The sequence below is a fragment of the Penaeus monodon genome, chromosome 11, assembly GCF_015228065.2.
Source record: "Penaeus monodon isolate SGIC_2016 chromosome 11, NSTDA_Pmon_1, whole genome shotgun sequence".
NCBI classification, from domain to species: domain Eukaryota; kingdom Metazoa; phylum Arthropoda; class Malacostraca; order Decapoda; family Penaeidae; genus Penaeus; species Penaeus monodon.
Genome location: NC_051396.1, coordinates 30545313 through 30567812, shown reverse-complemented (window position 1 = coordinate 30567812; position 22500 = coordinate 30545313). Strand labels below are relative to the sequence as shown.

Here is a 22500-nt window from a genome sequence, read left to right as displayed (position 1 = left end):
CTAGTTGTCGGTGGCACTGTTGCTCACTTCACTTCTTAGGACTGCTGATTTGGCATCGTTGTACTGATCCAGTCTAAGATTTGCACTTTCTGTATAGCAAATGTCCCGTATTAGCACACTAAACCCCTGCTGTTCTATGTGAATCTATTGAGGTATTATTGTACATTGCAAGATGGGGTTCACCATGGCGGGAATACAGAATGTCATGCAAAAAGTTTATGATGATTATGATAATAATAATAATAATAGTAATGCTAATGCTAATAAGTACAATAATAATAATAGTAATAGTAATAATAATGAAAATTGTGATAATAACAATAATAATAATGATAATACTGATAAAGATAATAATATTGATAATAATGACAATGATAACAATAATAGTAATAGTAGTAGTAAAGATAATGACAGATGACAATAATAATAATAACGGTTTTGATAATGTTAAGAGTAATGATGGTATTAGTAATAATGATAATAGTAATAAAGATAATTTAATAATGATGATGATACTACAACTACTACTACAACTATTAATAGTACTAATAACATTAAGGATAATGCCACCAGTAATGATTATAATGAAAATACAAGTAATGATAATGATAATAGGATTAATAACGATAATAAGATTAACAAAGATAACAAGAACAACAACAACAATAATAATAATATTAACGATAATATTAACGATAATAATAATAATAATAATAATAATAATAATAATAATAATAATAATAATAACGATAATTAATAATAATGATAATGATAATAATAATAATAATAATAATAATAATAATAATAATAATAATAATAATAATAATAATAATAATAATAATAACAACAACAATAATAACAATAACAACAATAATAATACACTAATAAAGTGACAAATGAATAATAATGAACTGATAATAATAATAATAATAGACATTAATGAGAATAATTTACAAATCCGAAATACCCACTAGTGAACAGCCTGAATCTGAACCCAGGTCAAAGACAGCCGAGGTCAGAGGTCACTGCGAGGTCACGAAATGACGGCAAGTGAAGTCGGGGAAGCGCGAGAAAAGTGTATAGGAGGAGAAAAGAGAGAGAGAAAGAGAAAAAAATAAGATAATAAGGGCATAACCACCGAGCAAGTAAATGATAAAGGGTGTGCCGATGATAAAGGACAGAAGGCAGAGAGGAACAGAATGAAAGACGAGTTTACACGAAGAGAAGAGGAGGAATCGAGAGAGTATCGTGGCATGGGCGGCCTCCAGGTCTCAAACACGTACCTTTAACACCCCGCCCAACGCCCCCTCCCACGCCCACCTCCAGAGGCTGACACGCCCACCGCCACGCCCACGTTGGATCTGAGAGTGGAAGGAGACACTTGGAATAAAGAAATCACAGTAATTTAGAAGGTAAATGGGGTTTAAAAGGGGGAAAATACATGTGCCGTAGACACTTCCACCGAGTCGGAGGTTATATGTGTAACGGGTTTTTCTTCATTTACGTTAACGTTTTGCAATATTTTGAATTTTGAATTAGCATTTTGAATTTCTCTGGTTCGTTATGCGTGTTATGGAAGTTGCTGGCAGGTGATTAAATGGGTTTTAAGGGGGTGATTTATCCCGGGATGAACCTTGACTTTGAGGAAACGTTTGGGAAAAATTTTGCCTGTTACATATTTGTATAACTGGAGGGAATTTGATTGTTTTATTTGAATTATGGAATGAAGGCACTGGAACTTTGTCTCATAAGAAAACTTGTGCTTTAACCAGTTTAAAGGTTCATTGTACATAGGATTAATGTTACCAATAGCGATGCACATGGATAGAGGGAAATGAACACAACCATCTTATAGAGCATAAGAAATAAAGTAATAAACAACACAGACACAGTGGGCTCATATTTACTGCAAAATTATGAAAATATCCTCTTCATGTCACCGCTCAGAGACTAAGTTTACAACATCCTCACAGCCAAAGTTCTTAATATTGTGTTTTGTATAATTTGGCATGAAGTGCTAATAAATTGGGGTAAAGGGGGCTTACCCTCCCTGTCTAGGGAATAAATAGAAGGTAGGAAAGGTTAGGTTTGGAATTTCGGATTCACATGATAGCCTGGTCTCTGTTGGGTGCATTGCTCTCGGTAACAAATACCAAATTTTGATTCATTGGTAATACATTAAGGAATCACACTATACTGATATGAGGAGACTTTTAAGAATACAGAAGAGAAATGAGAATCTAGTCCTGTCATTTTCATGATTATCATGACTTAAATCCAGCCTCAGGACAGACATTGGACTCAAGGCTAACTCCTGGGGATTGACAGAAAGGAGCATAAGTTTGAAGACATTTGATTCATATTGTCTAAAGTAACAGAAATAATGACAGAGAAATGATGACGATGCTGTAAAATAGTTGTCAGGGTGAAGATGGATTTACAAAAGATTTTTTTTTTTATTTGCTTAAAGGCACTGTAGGCTAGCACTGCAGCTTGTCGCAATAGTTGTATTAATTCCTCCTGTGTCATAAGTATCAGTTGCAAATTTTAGAAACTGTTATATTTTCACATGTTCTTCACAATCTTGGCAATTCATAGTTTTAGCAAAATTCTCATTTGCTTGGGGTATGTAGATTATTTCTCAGGAAAGATAGTTGGGACTACACGCAGAATTAGTAAAAGGTGTATGTTACAATCTGAAGCCTATTCTTGTGATAAATATTGCATTCAGTCAGTGCTGCCAGTTTGCTGAAGAACTGAAGGCAGAGAAAAGTACATGGGGCTGGTCACTCATAGGTAATAGTTTACTTCAGTTTTGGTATTTCTTGTCTCTTTCTCTGTATATTGTATATTTTTGTTGCCCTTTTCCATGCCAATAAAAATAAATCACATACAGGCAGATACACAGACACGCACATATGGACAGGACACGCACATATGGACAGGACACGCACATATGGACAGGACACGCACACATGGACACGGACACACACACACAGACACGGACACACACACACAGACACGGACACACACACACAGACACACACACACACACAGACACACACCCATGCACACACACCCATGCACACACACCCATGCACACACACCATCACACACACCCATCACACACACACACACACACACACACACACACACACACACACACACACACACACACACACACACACACACACACACACACACACACAGACACACACACACACACACACAGCACACACTCACACACACTCACAGACACACTCACAGACACACTCACAGACACACTCACAGACATACTCACACACACCACAACACCACGCACACACAACATCCACAAAACCACACAGCACACACACGCACACACACACGCACACACACACATATATATATACACACACACACATATATGTCTATATGTATATAAACTTACACAGATTCAGATGCACATGTGCATCCCTTGAATGTTGTCAAAGAAACCATACTCTTCTGATCATATTATGTAATGTGAAACTTATCAAACTGTTGTGTAAATTGTTGGAATGTAAAAAATGTTTTCTTCTCAGAGTAAAAAAAGAAAAAAAAAAACCAGAGGCATTGATATATTAAGAAATATATGTAAACCTTAGGTATTCATATTTTTGTTTGCATGAACTTCTTTCTGCTAATACAGTCATATAAATATTTCAGATGGATGATTTTATGTATGGGGACTATGACTACGACCCAAATGCAGAGGACGTCGAATACCTGGATTATTATGATGATGTAGGTGCTATAAGGAGAATATTCTGTTATACTTGTTTGGTTTACTGTCTGTGCCTTCACTATTGCTTATTCTGTTTCTGCTAATCTGGAAAACTAGGACATGGGTTCCCTGGAGACTGCAAAGGTAAACTAGGTGTTTCTGAGTGAAATTCCGAATATCAAGAGATTAATCAAAATTTTATAATTCATGACAAAAAGGCAGATCAGATTTTTATTCTGTGCTTCTTTTTATCCAGAGTCACACTCATTTACAATAGTGTTAGACTTGATAGATAAAACTGGGGAAAATGAGTTTGTTGGTATGTAATTAAAATATTTTGTTGAATAATCTGGCCTTTGAAGAACCTGGGGTCTGTGGGGAAATAGATAAAAAAATATATTCTAAGTTGTGGAAAAAGCAGGGAACCACAATTATCCTACATTTCTTTTATATATATATATATATATATATATATATATATATATATATATATATATATATATATATATATATATATATATTATATATATATATATATATATATATATATATATATATATATATATATTCTTGCATTATCATTAACTGTTTTTGAAATTCACATTGAATCTTTTTGTTACTCCTTTTAGTATGTTTACTTTTGTTTTCATTTTTGTATAGTGAATCTGTCTCTGTTTTATAATCTTAAATATACCTCTATTCAAATGTATTTCTTTATTTCATCATTGTTATTATCTTTTATCATATCTATCTTCACTAATTGCTTTAATTATAACATTTTTAGATATCAATCTCTGTGTCATCATGTATTAGTTAGATTTTCTCTGAGCATACTATATCAAATACATTTTTATTCAAGTACATTATATTTCTTTGTTGATTTATTTTGTATTGATTACATTCTTTTACACCAAGTTACTGTCTAAGTCATATAAGTTTTTTATTTTTTGTACATCATATCTTCTTCCATCTATCTTTTATAAAACTCTATCGCACCTGATTTCTTCATATCAAACACAATAACCAATTTGCAAAATGCCTTAATTCATAACTACATACAGTATCATTAAGTTGATCATTCAGAAGGCAAAGTAGTTGTTTTGTTTGTGGACTAACAATTTATATGACATATTTAGGAAATATATGAGATCCCGGAAGATGAGCCGTGGGAGGATGACGACGACCTGGAGTCTCAGTTCACAATCTCCGAGCTGTATGAGTACTGCGTGGTGCCAACAGTCACAGACTCTGCACGGCACCTTTATAATATACTGATGTGGTCGTTGATATTCTCAATCAGTACGAGATTTGGTGAGTATAAAAGTTGTATAATTTTCTCATGGTATTTCACATTTTTTTGGTTTGCTTGTGTCACATTTTATTGGTGCGCTTTGTGTTTGATCTTTCCTTAGGGTTATCAATTACTTTGGAAATCTTTACTGTACTAATTTCTTCATATTTGATTTTTTTTTTTTTTTTTTTTTTTTTTTTTTTTTTTTTTTTACATTTACATATTTATCCTAAACTTTGGATATTTGTATTTTTCCCATTCCTACATTTTCTGTTACATTCCAAAGTTAAAGATAGGTATAGCGACCCTCACTTCTTCCTTCATATATTTTCATGTCTTGAAAGGTAACAGCATTCATTGTGATGAACAATGATTCTGATAATTGTATCCCAGTGGAACATATTTTGTAAGCTTTATGTAGGATAAAATATAAGGCAAAAGGCACTATAGCATTTATGAGATGTTTAATGGAGAGTGTGAATCTGCAATTCTAGGTTAGTGTACATTTTCTACATATTTCTTTCATCTCTCTCTATCTACATGTAACTGTGTATTAGAGATATCATTAAAAAAGATCTTTCCAATGATCCCTACTTGTTATTTTCTTCATAGGCAATTCGGCCATAATAGAGGGAGGATATTTATCCTTTAATGACATGTATTTCCTATTCTGTATGCTTAATTGCTTTAGCTAAAAGGAAAGTGCATTGTGTTTGTAAGACTTGCAAAAATTTGGAATCTAATAATTTTTAGGTAGTGCCATGTTATATGTTTATGCTGTGATTCTTACTTTTCATTAATGTTTGAACATTGTTTACCTAAATCTGACCTACATACTAGGTATAACAACAAAGATAACTCTTGGCATATGCAGTGGTAACCTGAAAGATTGATATTATTTATGAAATCATTACTAGGATTAGTTTAGCTGATATTTTTTGGTTTAGGTGTGGGTGTGGGTGTTGATGTGCAGATGCGGATGAAAAAATGGCAAGCTTTGAAGTGCTGATTAAGATTTCATTGTAAGGAAAGGACAACTTTCAGCAAAGTTTTTACATTGCGCTGGTACACCTTTAATTTTTTTTCTTTTGGAATTAATTCATTAGGTAAAATTCAGTTTTTCAATATATGAGATTAATCATATAGTATAATGACATCCAAGATAGTCACATGTATTTTTATTAATAAGTGTAATCAATCTTGACCTTATAATAATTGAAAATACAGAAATTGCTATTAATAAAAACTTACCAAGAATCTTTTTACTTGTATTCCTGTGTGCTAGACACACATGGTAAGATTTTTTTCTGAAAGTAATAGACTGGTTGGAATTCCCTCACATTCAGTTCTCATGAAAAAAGGACTAACACATGGCTTATCAGTTCCACTCTTCTTTCCTTTCTAATTTTCCATTATAAAACAGATATCATGCGATGTTTCCTCTTTAGATATTCTATCCCCTGCTAGAGTGTTTTGACACAAGAGAGATTATGTGCTAAGTAGCTAAGTAAAAGCCTACCTTAAGTTCTTGTAGATTTTATAACTGATGTATGTATTCATGTGCAAATCATGGCTCTTCAATTGTTTTTTGGATGGGAAGATGGTTTTCAGATATGAATTGTGTTTTTATTAATATCTTTCATAACTTATATTTTTGCCAGTCAGAGATATAATATATATCCAAAATATCATCATAGTATTTACACCATTCTATATCTCCTACCAGTTTCAGGGGGACATATATCAGATTTTATTTATCACTTGTATCATAGAATGACAAGACTTGTTGAAATGTAAGTCAAGTATTCCCTTTTCATATATTAATTTGAAGATTGTTGTTGTATGAAACCTGTCATTAATATATACCGATTGATATCCCTCACTCCAAGGTAATGTGGTCTCCACGTACGTCTCTAACCAAAGGTTGGACCTTGTTCTGTATTTCCATATCCATTGTTTCTAATACCAACTTTGTCTGCATGAAAAAGTGGTGATTCATGCTACCAGATTTGATAATACCAGTCCATGGTATTTTTGTATGTCCTCTTTTGTAGGTAGTATGAAAATGTCCAGTAAATCTTCCATCCAGAATCTTTTGAAGTCATGCATGATTTTAGGAGAAGTGGTGGCTACTTAGTCAATTTCAAGTCATGTTTGTGAAAGAAGACCAAGATTTTATGTTCCGGTTACAACTTAGTGATGAAAATGAACATATTTTAGATGTATACAGAAGGAAGATGGATGGTCGAATTATGAGGATGTCCTTCATTACCTGATATATATTTAGAAGTATGTAAAGTGGCTCTAAACATACTATTTCTGATATATATTGATAAACCTAGTAGGTTGAAATTTTGGCTTATTTTTTACACATAGATTAGACCAAATAAATTAATTAACAGTAAATGTTAATATTTTATACCTAGATCCCAGGCCATGTCATTTTATGTTAGGAGAACACCTCTGAAGGGAGATGGATAATGTGCCTTATACCCAGAGCCTAGTGATTAAAATCTCAGTTTGATGCAAATATTGCAGTGCACAAGTTTAAGTGGAAAGAAAGTGTTATGAGTACTATATTTCTGTTACTGAACATTCTAGGAATGGGAACATCTGGTAATCTAACAGAAATGGAAAGTTTTCAAGTTGTATTTAATAATTGTTTTCTGTATGATACACATGGTTTGTTGACAAGGTGTACCCAGTTCACTTTGACAATTGTTGAAAGATGTGAATGAGAATAAAGCATTTCATAGGGCAAGGTGATTCATCAGAGAGCTCTTTTATGAAATTCATTCAACATGAATGAAATCAAGTAAACTTGTGGATGACGTTTTTATGGATTTTCTGAAGTATTGTTAGTGAGAAAATACATTTGGTATTTGATGAAATTAATTTTAATTGAGACACTTGTTTCTAGAAAAATGACTTAAGTAGTAGTCATGTATCTTCAGTCCTATGGAAATCTCCAGGAAAACATGTATTCATAATGTTACTGATTTTGATAGGACTAGAAACTTTGTTGTCTTTTGTACAGTGTTCATTTGCAGGGTTGTTTCAATATTATGCAGATAAATTTGACTAGAGGTATTGAGGATATCATTTTCCCCCCATCTTTAACCATTTGTACACATGAGGTCATTTTCCCTCTTGAACATTCCCTAAAAAGGAACCACACTGAATACCACTTTCTATAAACCTAACCATAAACACATATTAGACTTGTATTTTTTTATTATATAACATTCTTATTAACTATGGATTTTTTTTGTTTTACTATTATTGTTGTTTTGAATTTTTGATAAGAGACTGACTTTGTGCCTTTATGATGGGAGTGAATAATGAAAGAACTTTTATTCTTTTTTTTTGTGTGTGTGTGTATAGTTGTGTTGCAGTGAAAGTAATTTTGTTTTGTGTATCCTAAGCTATAACTTTCATTTTGGGAAAAGGCAGATATTTTTCATTGTATAGTTGCTTTGATTGTTCATAGACCTATGTTGTCTGATACTTATTTTTTTTTTTCAGTAGTAACAGGTGGAATTAAATAAGAGTCATGTTTTGTTGTGCTAATATTAGGTAATTTGGGATAACTGCAAGATGTAAAAGTAATCTTTATTGTAAAATAAAAACAAAAACATGGAATTACTTTATTGTCTGTTTGAGGTTCTTATGAACCTTCATATATATATTTGTGTTCTTTACTTCCTTAAGCAACATTTTTATCGATTTCTTAGTAGCATTTTGTGAAAGACCTGAAATTGTTTTTGATAGATATAAAGTAAATAGAATTATAAAATTTCATAACCAATCAATTCAGGATTAGCAATAGGTGGGTTCTTTGAAAAGGTAACCTTATAAACTGATATAGCTAAATGATATATGTGTGAAAATCCATAGACAGTCCGTCAATAATTTTCAGTTACTATAATTCCTGGTAACATTATGCCTAAAACATAAAGAGTAAAACTGTAAAATGCCTATTCCCTTGCATCCTCCCCACTAGTGCGAGTTCCTGCATGTCTTGTGCACCTGATGTCTGCTGCATGTGGCTGTGTGGTGGCCTGGCAGCTGTTTGGCCAACGCACTGTCTACATGGCCACTCTGACAGCTGTCGGAGGGCTGTCCCTTCTCACCTCGAATGCACTAGTGAAAGCCCGCCGTGGACCTTGGACTTGTGTGGCATGTGTGGTTGTCATGACCGTGTGGTGAGTTTGCAAACTGTTTTCATTTTTCACTCTCTTTTTTATATTTTGGGAGTGTCTTGGTTGCACAATAATAGGAGGAGGGTCTTTCATAAATGAGGTTGAGGTTCTGTGTTAAGTAGGTGAAGGTGAATGATAACTGATATGTAGGCAAATAGTTTTATTGAATGATATTAAGCATTGCTGATGACATTATACAGACAGATAAGAGAGTTCCAGAAGGTTGTTAAATGATAGTTTACAAGATATCTGTCCATTCCATATTTTATTTGCTGATAGTGAACAGAAAATCTATTGATTTACAAACATTTTGTGTACTGACTTTCCCATGATGTACAGGTTCAAATGTGTACACTTGAATAATTGAAACCAGTATCAGTAGTGTTCCTTTTTTTTCTCTCTCTCATTTCTTTCTTTTCATTTCTTTTTACAGATTGTTGGTAGGGTACACATATGAGCTTACTTGCATTCTCTTTTTATCAATTATCACAGATATTTGACATATTGATGAATCTTGGTTTCTTTTGCAACACAGACCCATCCTTTTTATAATTAAGTCAAATATTGTTCATCATCTCATACCCAGTCATAAATCTACTGAAAAAATTAGGAAGTTGTAAATCATGCTGATGAAAGATCGCAGTTGAGCCAGGAATTTCACAGTACCTTTTATCATCATTTTGTTTATAGCAGTTTATTTTACAATAGTACAAAGTGCTTTTTAGCTACCCATCCATTTTTTACAAACATCATAGATTCAGATATTTTTAGTTAAAAAATCAACTTAGTTATAAATATGTATAGTATATGGGAAAAATATCATTGGAAGTTAAAGAATTATCTTATCCGTAGCATCTGATTCCATTTTGTTTTTTCATGGGACATATGAGCAAATAGATGTAAAGATATACTGTAGTTGGATTGGTTTGATAGATATGAATATAAAAGTTCATACCATGTATAGGCATTAAGTACAGATGAGTAAACAAAGAATTGCTTTGTAATGTCTGTCATTAGTGGTTATTTAACTGTTGTAAATGGCTTTGTGCACTCACTAAAATGCAAATGGATTTTATTTTCTTACAGTCCCCTTTTCATCATTGAAACATAAAATCCTTTAGCAGGTAATCATTTTATTGAATATAATTATTACTTTTATTACTCTTTCTCCAAACAATTGGCAAAATGTACCATTTTTCCAGCGAGTTATGGTGGGCAGATCCAGTTGACTGGCATAGCATACGAGGTGCTCAGATGATCATCCTAATGAAGGTGGTATCAGTAGGGTATGATCTTGATGCTCACACTCTCACTGCCTGCCCAGGTCTTGCCGAGCTCCTTGGGTACATCCTAAATCCGGGTTCAATTATCTTTGGTCCATGGGTTTCCTTTAAGACCTATATGAAGGTTCTTGAGCCGGCATCTTGGGTAAGTGATGGTTACTTTTTTAAGAAGGGATATGTTTTATAGACACATAATTTTAGCCTTATGCTATTAAAGACTTTAGATATGTTATGAAAAGATATTATGCTTGTGTTGTAAAAGAATTTGGATTTGTCTTACAAAGAAATTTAATTTTGTACTAGTTACGCATTTGATATTTGAAATGAGGCAAGAGTTTTAATAAGATGTGTATTTATTTGTTTATAACAGAAAACATGGCCAATATTGAGGATCCTACAGAGCTTGGCAGCCAGTCTTTTATTTTTGATAAAATCCACATGTATTATATCATGGATTTTAGCAGACCCAGGGAACAAGTAAGGACATGATATACTATTTTTTATTGGAATACTTTAGATATGACATGTACTAGGCAAAAAAGTGAAAAAGCTGTCCTTCTAAATATATTGTCCATTGATGGTAGGTTCAATAAGGAGTGAATGATAATTCACTATAAAGTTATTTGGTACAAATTGTAGCTTTATGAAATTTGTAATGATTCTGTATAAAGGTATTTAGAGGTAAACAAATTGTGGCTTTTTGGTAGCTTATTGATAATAAACAAATATATATCAGAGGCTTTGTTACTTTAGTATCAGCAATGCAAACATTATTTATAATAAAGACTATCCTTTTTACAGATGGATGCTGGCTTACAGAGATGCCCTCGCATTTCGAACAAGCCATTATTTCGTTTCTTACATGAGTGAGGTTTCTGCATTATTAGCTGGCCTAGAAATAGCTGGAGTTGCTAATCCAGGATCAATTGAGGTTCCACGTTCTCTTGGGGAGGTTGTGGTATTCTGGAATATGCCCATGCATCACTGGCTAAAAACATGTGAGTTGTAATGTTAATGATGGAGTATTATAAGCCCTTTTTTAATTGAGGTAACAGGATGATGAAGGTTAATGCCAGGGTGACAGATTGGTGATGATTATTTTGCGATAATTGACAGGTTTGTGATGATTGACTAAAATACAATGTTATTTGGACACATTACATTCAGCCCATCAGTATCAAGCTTGGAAATGCACCTTTGCCTCATTAAGAAAAGAAAAAAGAAAAGAAGAAGAAGAAGAAAAAAAAAAGATGTTAAGATGTTAATAACTTTTCAAAGTTAGATTTTTAATTCTTTGTCTGATCTATTGACTAGTTGAATCAAATCATCAGACAAGTATGATATATTTAATATATTTTTCTCTATCTCTTCAGATGTCTTTAAACCAGTCCGAGGGCAGCTGGGAGTGTTTTGGGCACTTTTATTCACCTACAGCATGTCGGCACTTTTCCATGGTCTTAACTTTCAACTGGCAGCTGTACTTTTATCCTTGGGCTTCTATACTTATGTTGAGCATTCACTCAGATATAAGCTATCAAGCGCCTTTGATGCCTGCATATTAGCTAGACCCTGCCCAGAGAGTTGTGAACATACACAAAAAGGTAAGTTGTTTTATCTATCCTTCTTTTTGTCTTCCTCATTTTCTTTCCCTGTCTCTCTCAGTAGTCATTTACATCATATTATGAAGCTCCCAAAACCAGTTTAGGGATATGGTTTTTGTTGTTTATCATCTTATAAGTACTTAATAGTTGCCATCATCAGGCATGGCATTTACCCTGAAAAACATGTAGTTGGGTATACAGAGGTTTGCAGGTAAGTGTGCTTTTATTTTCATGGATGAATGATTCTGAATATGAATTTGCAAAAAGGATAGCAAAGAAGTTCGGAAAAACAAAATTGGGTAAATTATAGAGTAGTCCTAAAGATATTTTGATTAGTTTGTGTGTAAAAGGGCAGCTATGCAAGAATTATTAGAAAATGAAAATTTAACCAAGAGTGAATAATGAATTCAGATATGGGACAAATATAATACACTATAATAATTTTTTCCAGTTTTTTATTTTGCAAAGTACATCATGTAGTTGAATCAAGAAAATTACATCTTATCTATTCTCTAGATAAAATATATATGTTAATACCTTGACACTGTCTTTCAGGATGGTCAGTCTTCACAATCTGTACTAATCTGGCATTTGGACTATTGGCAATGTTTCACCTGGCATACCTTGGCATCATGTTTGACTCTTCGCCCCAACAACAAGAATCAGGATACAGCATGAAGCATACTCTAACTAAATGGTCTATTTTAGATTATGCTAGTCATTGGGTTGTCTTAGTCTGTTATATTGTTAATGCTGTCATTTAAGATTTGTTTTTATTGATAAGCCATTTATAAATTTAGATTTCTAGGGCATTACGATTGTATAATAATTTTTATATTAAAATGTAGCTGGTGTGAATTTAGTTTTTTTAGGGAAGAATAGAAACTTAGACATTTTTTCTTACAATATGGAAGTCCAAAGTGTTGGTTTAATATGTACATATGTACCATAAAATAGTATTTAGAGAGGAGGGGTTTGGGCACTGCTCTGGATAGCAATATTTTAAGTTAAACTGCAAATGTTTGCAACTTGTTATTTGCAACAGTTTTACACCAAATTGAAGTTAGAATATATCTGATAATATATCTTTGTGTATAGTTTTGTATTTTGATTGAACTGTGAATAGAAATAATACCTTGTCTTGGACTTGAAATATTCCATTGATTGTTTGTCCCAGTGCTATATCCGTGGACAAGCTGACTGATTGCTCATCTTTCAAGAAGACGGTCGTAAAGTTATCCTTTGTTTGGCTGCTATTGTGTTTGAATTGGCATTGTGCACTTGAATTAATGCAAAAATTCTAATTATGCTTATGCAGTATCCAAGCTGTTGATTTTGTCTGAAAGAGGTGCCCATGTTCAATTCAAACCGTGTTTTTAATACATTTCATAGTTTAGACTGACTATTTGTTATGTTAATTCATTCTTTTGAGCCATTTTGTATTACATTTGTTTTAGTAGACTTGATATTATTTTAGATCATAACTAATCTATCTAGCATTCAACAGTGATCTAATCACAGTCTGATTGCAAACTTAAAATCATTTTGTGCAATTGCATAAGTTTTTGGGTAGTGATTGCATAATAAGTTTGTGGGTAGCTCTTCCCATTGTTATAGTTGTTCACAACTCAAGTTTCTACATGACTCTGGGAAAAAGAGTTTAAGTGAACCTGGATGATGAAAATATTTGTAAACATGATGTTTTATTTTTCTGCCTGTCTCCGTCTAATTTGTTTTAAGTTTGTTTTTGATTTGGTAATGTTGGTTATTGTGCTAAATTCCTATTGTTTATATAATCACTTTCTGTTGAATGTTTGAATTAAATATTGTCTTATAGTTTACGTGCATAGAAGTTGTCAATTAAAACAAAATTATATGAAAACAAAGTATGAGGACACAAGATTGTAATAATGCAAGCATATGGGTCACAGCTGTTGGGTTTTCTTTACTGTATGTTCATGTTGTTGAACGTAAGGTGAGCTAATCACAACATGGTGATATCCTGCAGCTTTTGGACTGATTGTTCCTTCTAGGAGCCTCCAACTTTCAATAATTGTAATTCATTGCTCGCAGTCAGTGGCATCAGCAATTTGAAAATGATTAAGCTTGGCATCTAAAATCTGCTGATAAGAAATGAAACTGAATATTTGGCTATGAAATAATGTTTTATATTAATCACTTTTTTATGTAGTAATATATTTAAGATGACTGTAACAAGCACCATGAGTTCACTTACAGTTGCTTCCATGTTTGTAAAGAAATGGAGTGGTGGAGCTGAATCAGATGATTATTCTTTTTGCTCTTGGACCAGCAGGTTGGTAAAAATGTGCAATTATTCACTGAGTCGCCAGTGCATTCACCCCAAAATGAGACAATCTCCCTCCATCCCCTACTGTGCACCCCATGGATGTAGTTTTCATACACTTCCAGACTAAGCTAATTATAATGCAGCAAGAGTTTCACAGCATGCTGTTTGAATACATGATCTTTTACAAAAATCTCACAATAAATATAAAGACGTCAAGTGACGCATAGCTTCAACTACAGCTCTTGTATGTTGCCACTGCCTGTGTGCTAGGAATAGTTGGGGTTCTAATCACTTGCTGAACCAGAGATGCATGAAACCCAAACCACATGATCAATCCTTGGGTGCATTAGGCCACTGAGTCCTTGAGCATGTAGCAGCACGACCCCGCAACCTGAAGTTCAGCATAGTTTCTCAGGTTGAGTCATATTAGGTCCACAGCCATGTCCACGCTCATTAGACAGTGGGGTCCCCTTGTTCCCTGCATGCTTACGCAGTGCTCGTGTATTTAAGCCACAGAATCCGGAACTGAGATCAGCATTCCCTGATCCACCAGTATAGTAGATGATGGTTGGGCATCTACTAATTTGGACTGGTGTCTTATCTCTTTGGGGAGTGTTTGTTGTGGGTGTGAGTGCCCACAGGTATGGCAGAAGATGAAGTGAGAGATCAACGGGGGAGCCAGCAGGCCCCCCAATCGGCTAAGGACTGGGCAGTCCTCATGTTGCTGCTGCTGCTGTCGTGTTCTGCAGGATGATCGGGGAATGCTAATCTTGGTTCTGGATTCTGTGGCTTAAGTACACGAGTGCTGTGTAAGCGTGCAGGAAACGAGAGGAACCCACTGTCCAATGAGTGCGGACATGGCTGTGGACCTGATGTGACCCAACCTGAGAAACTATGCTGAACTTCAGATTGAGGGGTCGTGCTGGGAGTACACCAGTCCAAAATAGGAGATGCCCGACCATCATCTACTATACTAGCGACCCACGGCGTGATACGGTATGATATTTCGCTCGCTCACTTCACTCAATCTCTGGAGGGGGAGTACCTGTAGCAGCACGACCCTGCAACCTGCAGTTCAGCATATTTTCTCAGGTTGGGGCACATTAGGTCCACCATACCTGTGGGCACTCAAACCCACAACAAACACTCCCCAAAGAGATAAGACACCAGTCCAAAATAGTAGATGCCTAACCATCATCTACTATAGGCACATAAAGGGTTTAAATTCAACACAGGCTGTATCAGGCTATATTCAGGCTGTTTGAATACATTTGTTATGAGAGTCTGGGAAATCTGGTTGTGTCATCCTTTAGGGCAGGGTTCTAAACCTGGGGTCAATGGATGGGTTTCAGGGATCCGAGAGGATCATATAAAATTAACTTTTATACTAGTGTTTTTTTGTTTTGTTTTTTAATATTGTTTATTGTAAAGTTTAATAGTACTTTGTGTATTTCATATATGTATGAGACAATCAAATCTTAATAAATAATGTACATTATACACAAAGTTGTGTTAATGTGCATATTTCTAGAGTGGGGGGTCCATAGCTTTCATCAGATTCATAAAGGGGTCTATGACTCTAAAAAGATTGAGAACCACTGCTTAATGATTAATGGTGAGGAGAGAAATATCATTACTTCCAGGAAGTAGCTAAAGTAAACTTTTTGGAGTGCTAAGTGGAGGAAATATATTTTGTGTTAAACAGGGGGACCAGGTATTGTTTGAAATGCATGCCAGCATTTCTGAGGAAACTGATATATATTTTTTTCTTTTTTGAATATTTGTATATTTATAAGTACATTGCATTTTTACCATGAATCATAAAATATGTGATACTTTTTTTTCCTTTCATTGATACAATTATCAGGATTATGGCACCATGACATCTCATGTAAAGATGTACATAGAGATTCAGTGTTAGTAGATATTTGTGCTTTATATATTTTTATATCAAACATAAAAAAAGGATTATGCCTTCCAAAACCAAGAATCTTTTATTAACCATAATATATGAAATAATGAAAAAATTATTTACTGCCAGACTCAAGGACAACAAGTGACCTGAGTCTTGGAGTCATTAAGGTGTGGCTTTGAGTGTTATCCATTGTCCTATGCCACAGGATAAGAGCTTGAACAGTTCCCATCCATCTCCATCATCACTTACCAGGGAGATATGATGGGAGAAAGATTGGCTGAAATAAAGTCTCATAATGGCTAACCTTTATTACTCTTACCATTTTCACAACCACAACTAAAAAGCTGATTTGTAATATATGAATGTATTTTTTTTTTTTCTTTTGAAGAATTAATTTGCAGGTTTGAAAAAGGGGCATAATATTCCATAAGAGATATTCCTTTTCCTTCTTTTTCTGTAATTCTATTAAGCTAATGAAAATAACCTGCTTTGAAAAAATCCTAAAACTGAACATATCCAAAGAGAATAAAACTAGAAGCCTTTACTGTCAGATCCTTAATCACAAAGCTTTTTAAAAGGAACCTTATCTGAAGGAAGGAAAAAAAAAATAATATCGACTTTTTTACGAAACTACATGTTACAGAAATTATATTTATGTCAATATCTTGTATTAAAAAAAAGTCCACTTAAACCTTTTTCACTTGGAATTACACATAGCCTCTTATGTGACTGAAAGGAGAAATACATTTCAAAATGGATTATAAGAACAAAAATACAAAAAAAAAAAGGATTATTGTAATTACTAATAGATAATATAACTTTTCAGCTGTTCAGCCTAAATTCATTCACCAATAAGAGTAATTTTTTAATAAAAATATAATTCCCATCATTTTTGCCAACTACTGGGAAAGATACAACAGATAAGAAGACTTCTAATTTGTATTTCTAAGGTGACAGTAGTTCTCCGATTGACAGCTATGCAATTAAATTCTACACATGGTACCAAAACACATTGCAAGCTTGGGATAAGATGCTAAGAATAACATAAGGAGTTCCTTTGGTAGTGTGAAGTGGTTTTGTGATTAGTGAAGTTATCCATCTTGAATGTAAACAGAGGAAAGTCAACCTTGATTATGATAGTTTATTTGTGTGAAAGGTTACAGTATAGAGAAAGGGAAGGTGTTGAGGCCTTCTGTTAGTCACTCAGCCTTTGTCACAAAATTCTGAGGAGCTAATCTATACCACTATTTACACAACACATAGATAAAAGTGGATACACTAACAATATGTGTAAAAGTTTTGAGGTCATTAGATTATCTTTGTGTTTAATTAGAATTTTGCATGTGATGAATGAATGGGTTGAAGAGACAACACACACTACACAAATATTGCTAGTGTAATGACTGATGAAGTGATTTTGTGAATAACACTCATTACAAACCAGATATTTGTCTCGAACTTTTTTTATTTGCTGATACGATATAATTATAATTTGTTTCCACAAAGATAAAATAGTGTTAAATCCTTGTTATATAACAGACATTCTTACCCGTAATTAATAAAATAAGGAAAGAAAATGCTTCAGAAACCCACATTATTTTATCACTTATTTTATAATGAAGAATAACTCACTTGCAATATATCTTGAGCATTTTAAATCCCTTTTCAATTTCCATTCAACCACAAGAGACAAAATCCTATTTTTCTGCTTTCTCATTTTTTTCTTAAAATGTTAACCCAAAGATGCTGGGATGGTATATATGTAAATGCCGTATGCATTGGGATTTTAGTTCATGAAGTTTGTTTACACATCGATGGCTCCACAACAGTTTAGTCATTAAGGTCAATTACCATCCCTGCATATCTCATCTCTTTACCCTATTCTTTGGTTTTCAGATGGATTCTTTTTTATTCCCAATAGCATTGTTAAAGAAATCTTTGGAAAAAAAAAAAAAAAAAAAAAAAAAAAAAAAAAAATCTAGTAATTTCAAGTGTTAGATGAGGTCATACAGGCTTACTAATTGACTCCTTGGTGGCTGAGTACCTGCAAAGCCATACATGTATGTATGTATGAATGTATTTTAAAAAATCATATCCCCATTGCAATAAATTGAAAAGGTACAAGTATATGCCAGAACATCATTCTTTCTATACTATATGTGAGCATGTAACCTGTTCCAAACAAGTGAGGTAAATGGAAAACATTTTTATAATAACTGTGGACCCAGTGCCTCAAATTTATTATTTTGCAATTACAGAGTGCTAAGCCAGACAACCAAATTACTTGTGGTGAAAAACAGTAAAAAAAACAAAAACAGAATATTGAATCATCAAGCTATCCTTGGATTCTTAACTTACCCTGAAGCAGCTCACCTGAACCACAGCAATTCTGTACCAACCTCACAATACCTTTCTTATAGATATTAAAAGGAAAAGAAAAGAAAAGAAAGATCCAATTAATTATTATTTTCTTCATAAAATGTTATCTTACCCATAAATAACGTAACATGCAAGATTCTCTTCATTATTTGAAAATCCCTTTTCAAAAAGACAATTTCAAATTACTTGATTTAGCATGATATGCAGGTTGTCATGAGGTCAGTTTTCCCTTTTTTTGTTTATTTTTCTCCCATTTCCTATCAAAATAATAACAATCAGCCAATAAATACCATCACAGTATTTATAAGTTAGAAATATTCCATTAATCAGTACAAATAAATTAAAAACCCTAATATAGTTTGAGGTGACCAGTAATTTGATCGATGAGGTCTGCTGGTCCTGGCCCAACGCCGAGGACAGTTCGTGAGCCTGGGGCTATCTGAGTGCGACCAGCATCCTGGATGAGGCTTACGGTCAGACCAACCTCCCTCGCCAGTCCTGCCAAGTCCAGCATTTGAGCCTCGTCGTCCAACTTCACCACTACCTACGAGCCAAAAGTAATGGTATTAGCTATAGTCTGTATGAGTCAATTTTTCAGATTTGATCAACAGATACGTCATGAGGTAACTTTCTAATAACTTTCATTTACGTGGTTGTTACCCTTTACAAAAAAATATAAGAACAAAATAATTTTCCTATCATTATGATTTTTCAGTACTGCAAAATAAATAATTTACTTTGAGAGTAACATTATTTTCTTCCATCATAGCAAAAAAATGATCTAAACTTTTACCTTTGGTTGTCCACTCAACTCCCACTTCCTTAAAATCTTGGGGCAGGACTTTTGAGACTGCTTGAAGGCCTTCAGAGTCGCATGCGAACACTGAATATTTGATTGAAGAAAAAGGAGAAGAAAAGAGTTAATGTCTACCTTATGTGGGGGGTGGATTAAAATCTTTTATTGAAAGTATTTTTTGTTTATTTTCAAGTTTCTTCTGCAAAATAAAACATTTATTTAATACAGTTCTAAACATACACTGTCATAAAATTATCAGAAATAATTACCTTCAGTATCTCACAAATTATTTCCAATTTTCTTGGACTAGCCAAATACATTGTGAAAAAAGAAAAATGCAAATGTAAAAGAATGAAATATTACATATACCATGATACTCTGACTGACCTGGGCTGCCACTTTTCCTTTCCCCATTTTGAGGTCGGTTCGTACCACAAGTACCAGCTTGTATTCACCAGATCCCTCTGCTAGGAAGCCATCCTGCAAAATTAAAACATTCCCTTCATTTCATAATAATCATCATACTGAAATTTTATTACATTAAATATCACCCTCAAAAAACGACTCGGGGGAAAAAATGTCATAAAAATAAGGACAAAAACTTTCAAATAATTATTTTTCACATACATAAATACCTACATATGTATATATACATGCATATGCGTGCGTGTGCATGTGCACGCATGCACACACACACACACACACACACACACACACACACACACACACACACACACACACACACACACACACACACACACACACACACACACACATATGCACACGCACACACACACACACACACAGCGCAAAGAATATACCAGAAGTGACTATGTCTTTTGATATATTGGGACAAATTTATGTATCTTCTCCGATATTTGTATCATTCAAAGTGGATATTATACTGTTTGTAAAGCTATTAATATGATTTGTATTAATAAGTTTAATTCACAGTGAACCACTTGGTGATCCAACAAAGAATAACAATCCTGCATTAATATACCTTGTAAGATAGTGTTTTGACTGGTTCCTTGTTAGATATTTTACCAGGTAATGCTCTTCTTGGCCAAAGAACAAAGCATGAAGACCATAGCAGCACTGGACTTAGCCATGGCTCCCAAAATTCAAGGACTGAAGTAAGGAAAGGAAAATCTTTATGAACATGTATATTGTTAGAGCAAAAAATGGTTACTAATAGCATGAAGAGCAAAATTGTGCTATCATAAAAATGTAAGTAAAACAGAGCAATCACTATGGGTAACTGAAATATCAAAGCTTGAAAATATGATCTTAATAATATATCTAACTCCACAAAAATAAAAAACAAGAGCACATGCATTCGTATATGTGTGGATACATTTGTATATCGTGTGTGTGGTATGTATATCTATATCTATATATCTATGTATCTATCTATCTATCTCTATATATATATACATATATGTATATGTATATGTATATACATATACATACATATACATTACATACATACATACACACACACACACACACACACACACACACACACACACATATATATATATATATTATATATATATATATATATATATATATATATATATATATATATATATTATATGTATATATATGTATATATATGTATATATATGTATATGTATATATATGTATATATATGTATATATATGTATATATATGTATATATATGTATATATATGTATATATATATATATATATATAAATATATATATATATATATATAATAATAATATATATATATATATATTATATATATAATATCTATATTATATATATATATATTATAATATAATACTATATATATATAGATAGATATACACACACACACACACACACACACACACACACACACACACACACACACACACACACACACACACACACACACACACACACACATCAATGATACACTATTTATTATTTCAAACCTCTGTATGTTAAAATTCTTATTAGATACATTTTATCCTTATAATTTTGATTTTCCTATTGCAGTGTTGAATATTTTATGCATTTACAGGGTATGTTTTTTTTCAGACACCTCTTGTTTGCCAGGGGGTGTGACCATACAGCCCAGTGGTGTATTTGAGCTCATGATAGGTAAAGACCCCTATGGTGGTGGGTCTGACGGGTAAATATCCCAACAGTTTTGTGGATACATAACAAATACAGTAACAATGTGCTTTTCCATAGATCTAAACAAAAGCAGGCAGGTCTTTCCATTGACTTTCATGAAACTGGACTTTTCAAGCTGTGGATTTTTAATGCTGGCAAGTGTTTCCATTGACTAACTTTAGCATTTTTCTTTCATTGTTGTATTGCTCTCCCCTTCTATCAAGACTGTTGGCTGACTATGGAATTCCGCCAAACAAAACTGCTGTGCATCTGGACTCTTACCAAAGAAGGTAAGAAAGGTTAGGTTTGAATTCTTGGCTTCGCATGATACCCTGGTTCTGGGACTTCATCTCGGGAGGGTGCGTCGCTCTCGTTAACAGATACCATTTCTGAAAGCTTGCACGAAACCACACCCGCTAGCACAACGGAGTGATAACACAAGATCCACACAGACTCACCTCATCCCATCCTCCGTCATTGTCCTCGTCGTCCCCTTCCTCCACCGTCTCTCCATTTCCCAGCAAGGAACCCCTCATGAAGAAGCCTATGCACACTCCCAACCCCATGCCCACCATGACCCCGGGTTGGGCGAGCAAGTCGGATATAATAGGGATCATAGTCTCTGCGAGGATGGTAATTCCCGACACTCCCTAGACATCACCAGGATCTCCACGCGTGTTTACGGCGCTTAGAATGCAACCACTCGGGGCGCGGGAACTTGGATACGTTCTATACCTTCTATGCATTCATGTATGCAAGTGTGCTGTTATAATTCATATACAGTGCACCCGAGAGAAGAGAGTACACTGAATAATAATTATTTTTCTTGTGCTCGCAATACTCGTAATAA

General features: G+C 33.8%; 2 protein-coding genes across 3 annotated transcripts; one reads left to right on the top strand and one right to left on the bottom strand.

The window, feature by feature from the left end:
* Positions 1–1038: 1038 nt before the first annotated feature.
* LOC119578899 (protein-serine O-palmitoleoyltransferase porcupine-like) lies at positions 1039–16645 on the top strand. 2 transcript variants are annotated; one of them, XM_037926565.1, is made up of 9 exons: positions 1039–1412; positions 3688–3765; positions 4882–5056; positions 9040–9241; positions 10441–10666; positions 10892–10998; positions 11323–11519; positions 11895–12122; positions 12678–16645. In XM_037926565.1, the coding sequence occupies exons 2-9, from the start codon at positions 3688–3690 to the stop codon at positions 12884–12886; spliced, it is 1422 nt and encodes a 473-aa protein (XP_037782493.1). In that variant the 5' UTR covers positions 1039–1412; the 3' UTR covers positions 12887–16645. The 2 variants fall into 2 exon arrangements, with proteins under 2 accessions (XP_037782493.1, XP_037782494.1); XM_037926566.1 differs by lacking the exon at positions 1039–1412 and adding an exon at positions 2658–2796.
* An 827-nt stretch (positions 16646–17472) lies between these two features.
* LOC119578900 (peptidyl-tRNA hydrolase 2, mitochondrial-like) lies at positions 17473–22344 on the bottom strand. Its single transcript, XM_037926567.1, has 4 exons — positions 22109–22344; positions 19908–20000; positions 19518–19607; positions 17473–19268 (listed from the first exon to the last, which is right to left on the bottom strand). Exons 1-4 carry the CDS (start codon positions 22265–22267, stop codon positions 19074–19076), a joined length of 537 nt encoding a protein of 178 aa, XP_037782495.1. The 5' UTR covers positions 22268–22344; the 3' UTR covers positions 17473–19073.
* Positions 22345–22500: the final 156 nt, after the last annotated feature.

Bases quoted from the DNA above. Each gene is read 5' to 3' on its own strand.
- LOC119578900 (XM_037926567.1), bottom strand. From the start codon at position 22,267: ATGATCCCTATTATATCCGACTTGCTCGCCCAACCCGGGGTCATGGTG. The intron at 20,001-22,108 runs GTGAGTCTGTGT...TTAATTTTGCAG, and splicing joins ATGACGGAGGATGGGATGAG to GATGGCTTCCTAGCAGAGGG. The intron at 19,269-19,517 runs GTAAAAGTTTAG...TTTGGCTCGTAG, and splicing joins AGTTGAGTGGACAACCAAAG to GTAGTGGTGAAGTTGGACGA.
- LOC119578899 (XM_037926565.1), top strand. From the start codon at position 3,688: ATGGATGATTTTATGTATGGGGACTATGACTACGACCCAAATGCAGAG. The intron at 3,766-4,881 runs GTAGGTGCTATA...TGACATATTTAG, and splicing joins ACCTGGATTATTATGATGAT to GAAATATATGAGATCCCGGA. The intron at 10,999-11,322 runs GTAAGGACATGA...TCCTTTTTACAG, and splicing joins TTAGCAGACCCAGGGAACAA to ATGGATGCTGGCTTACAGAG.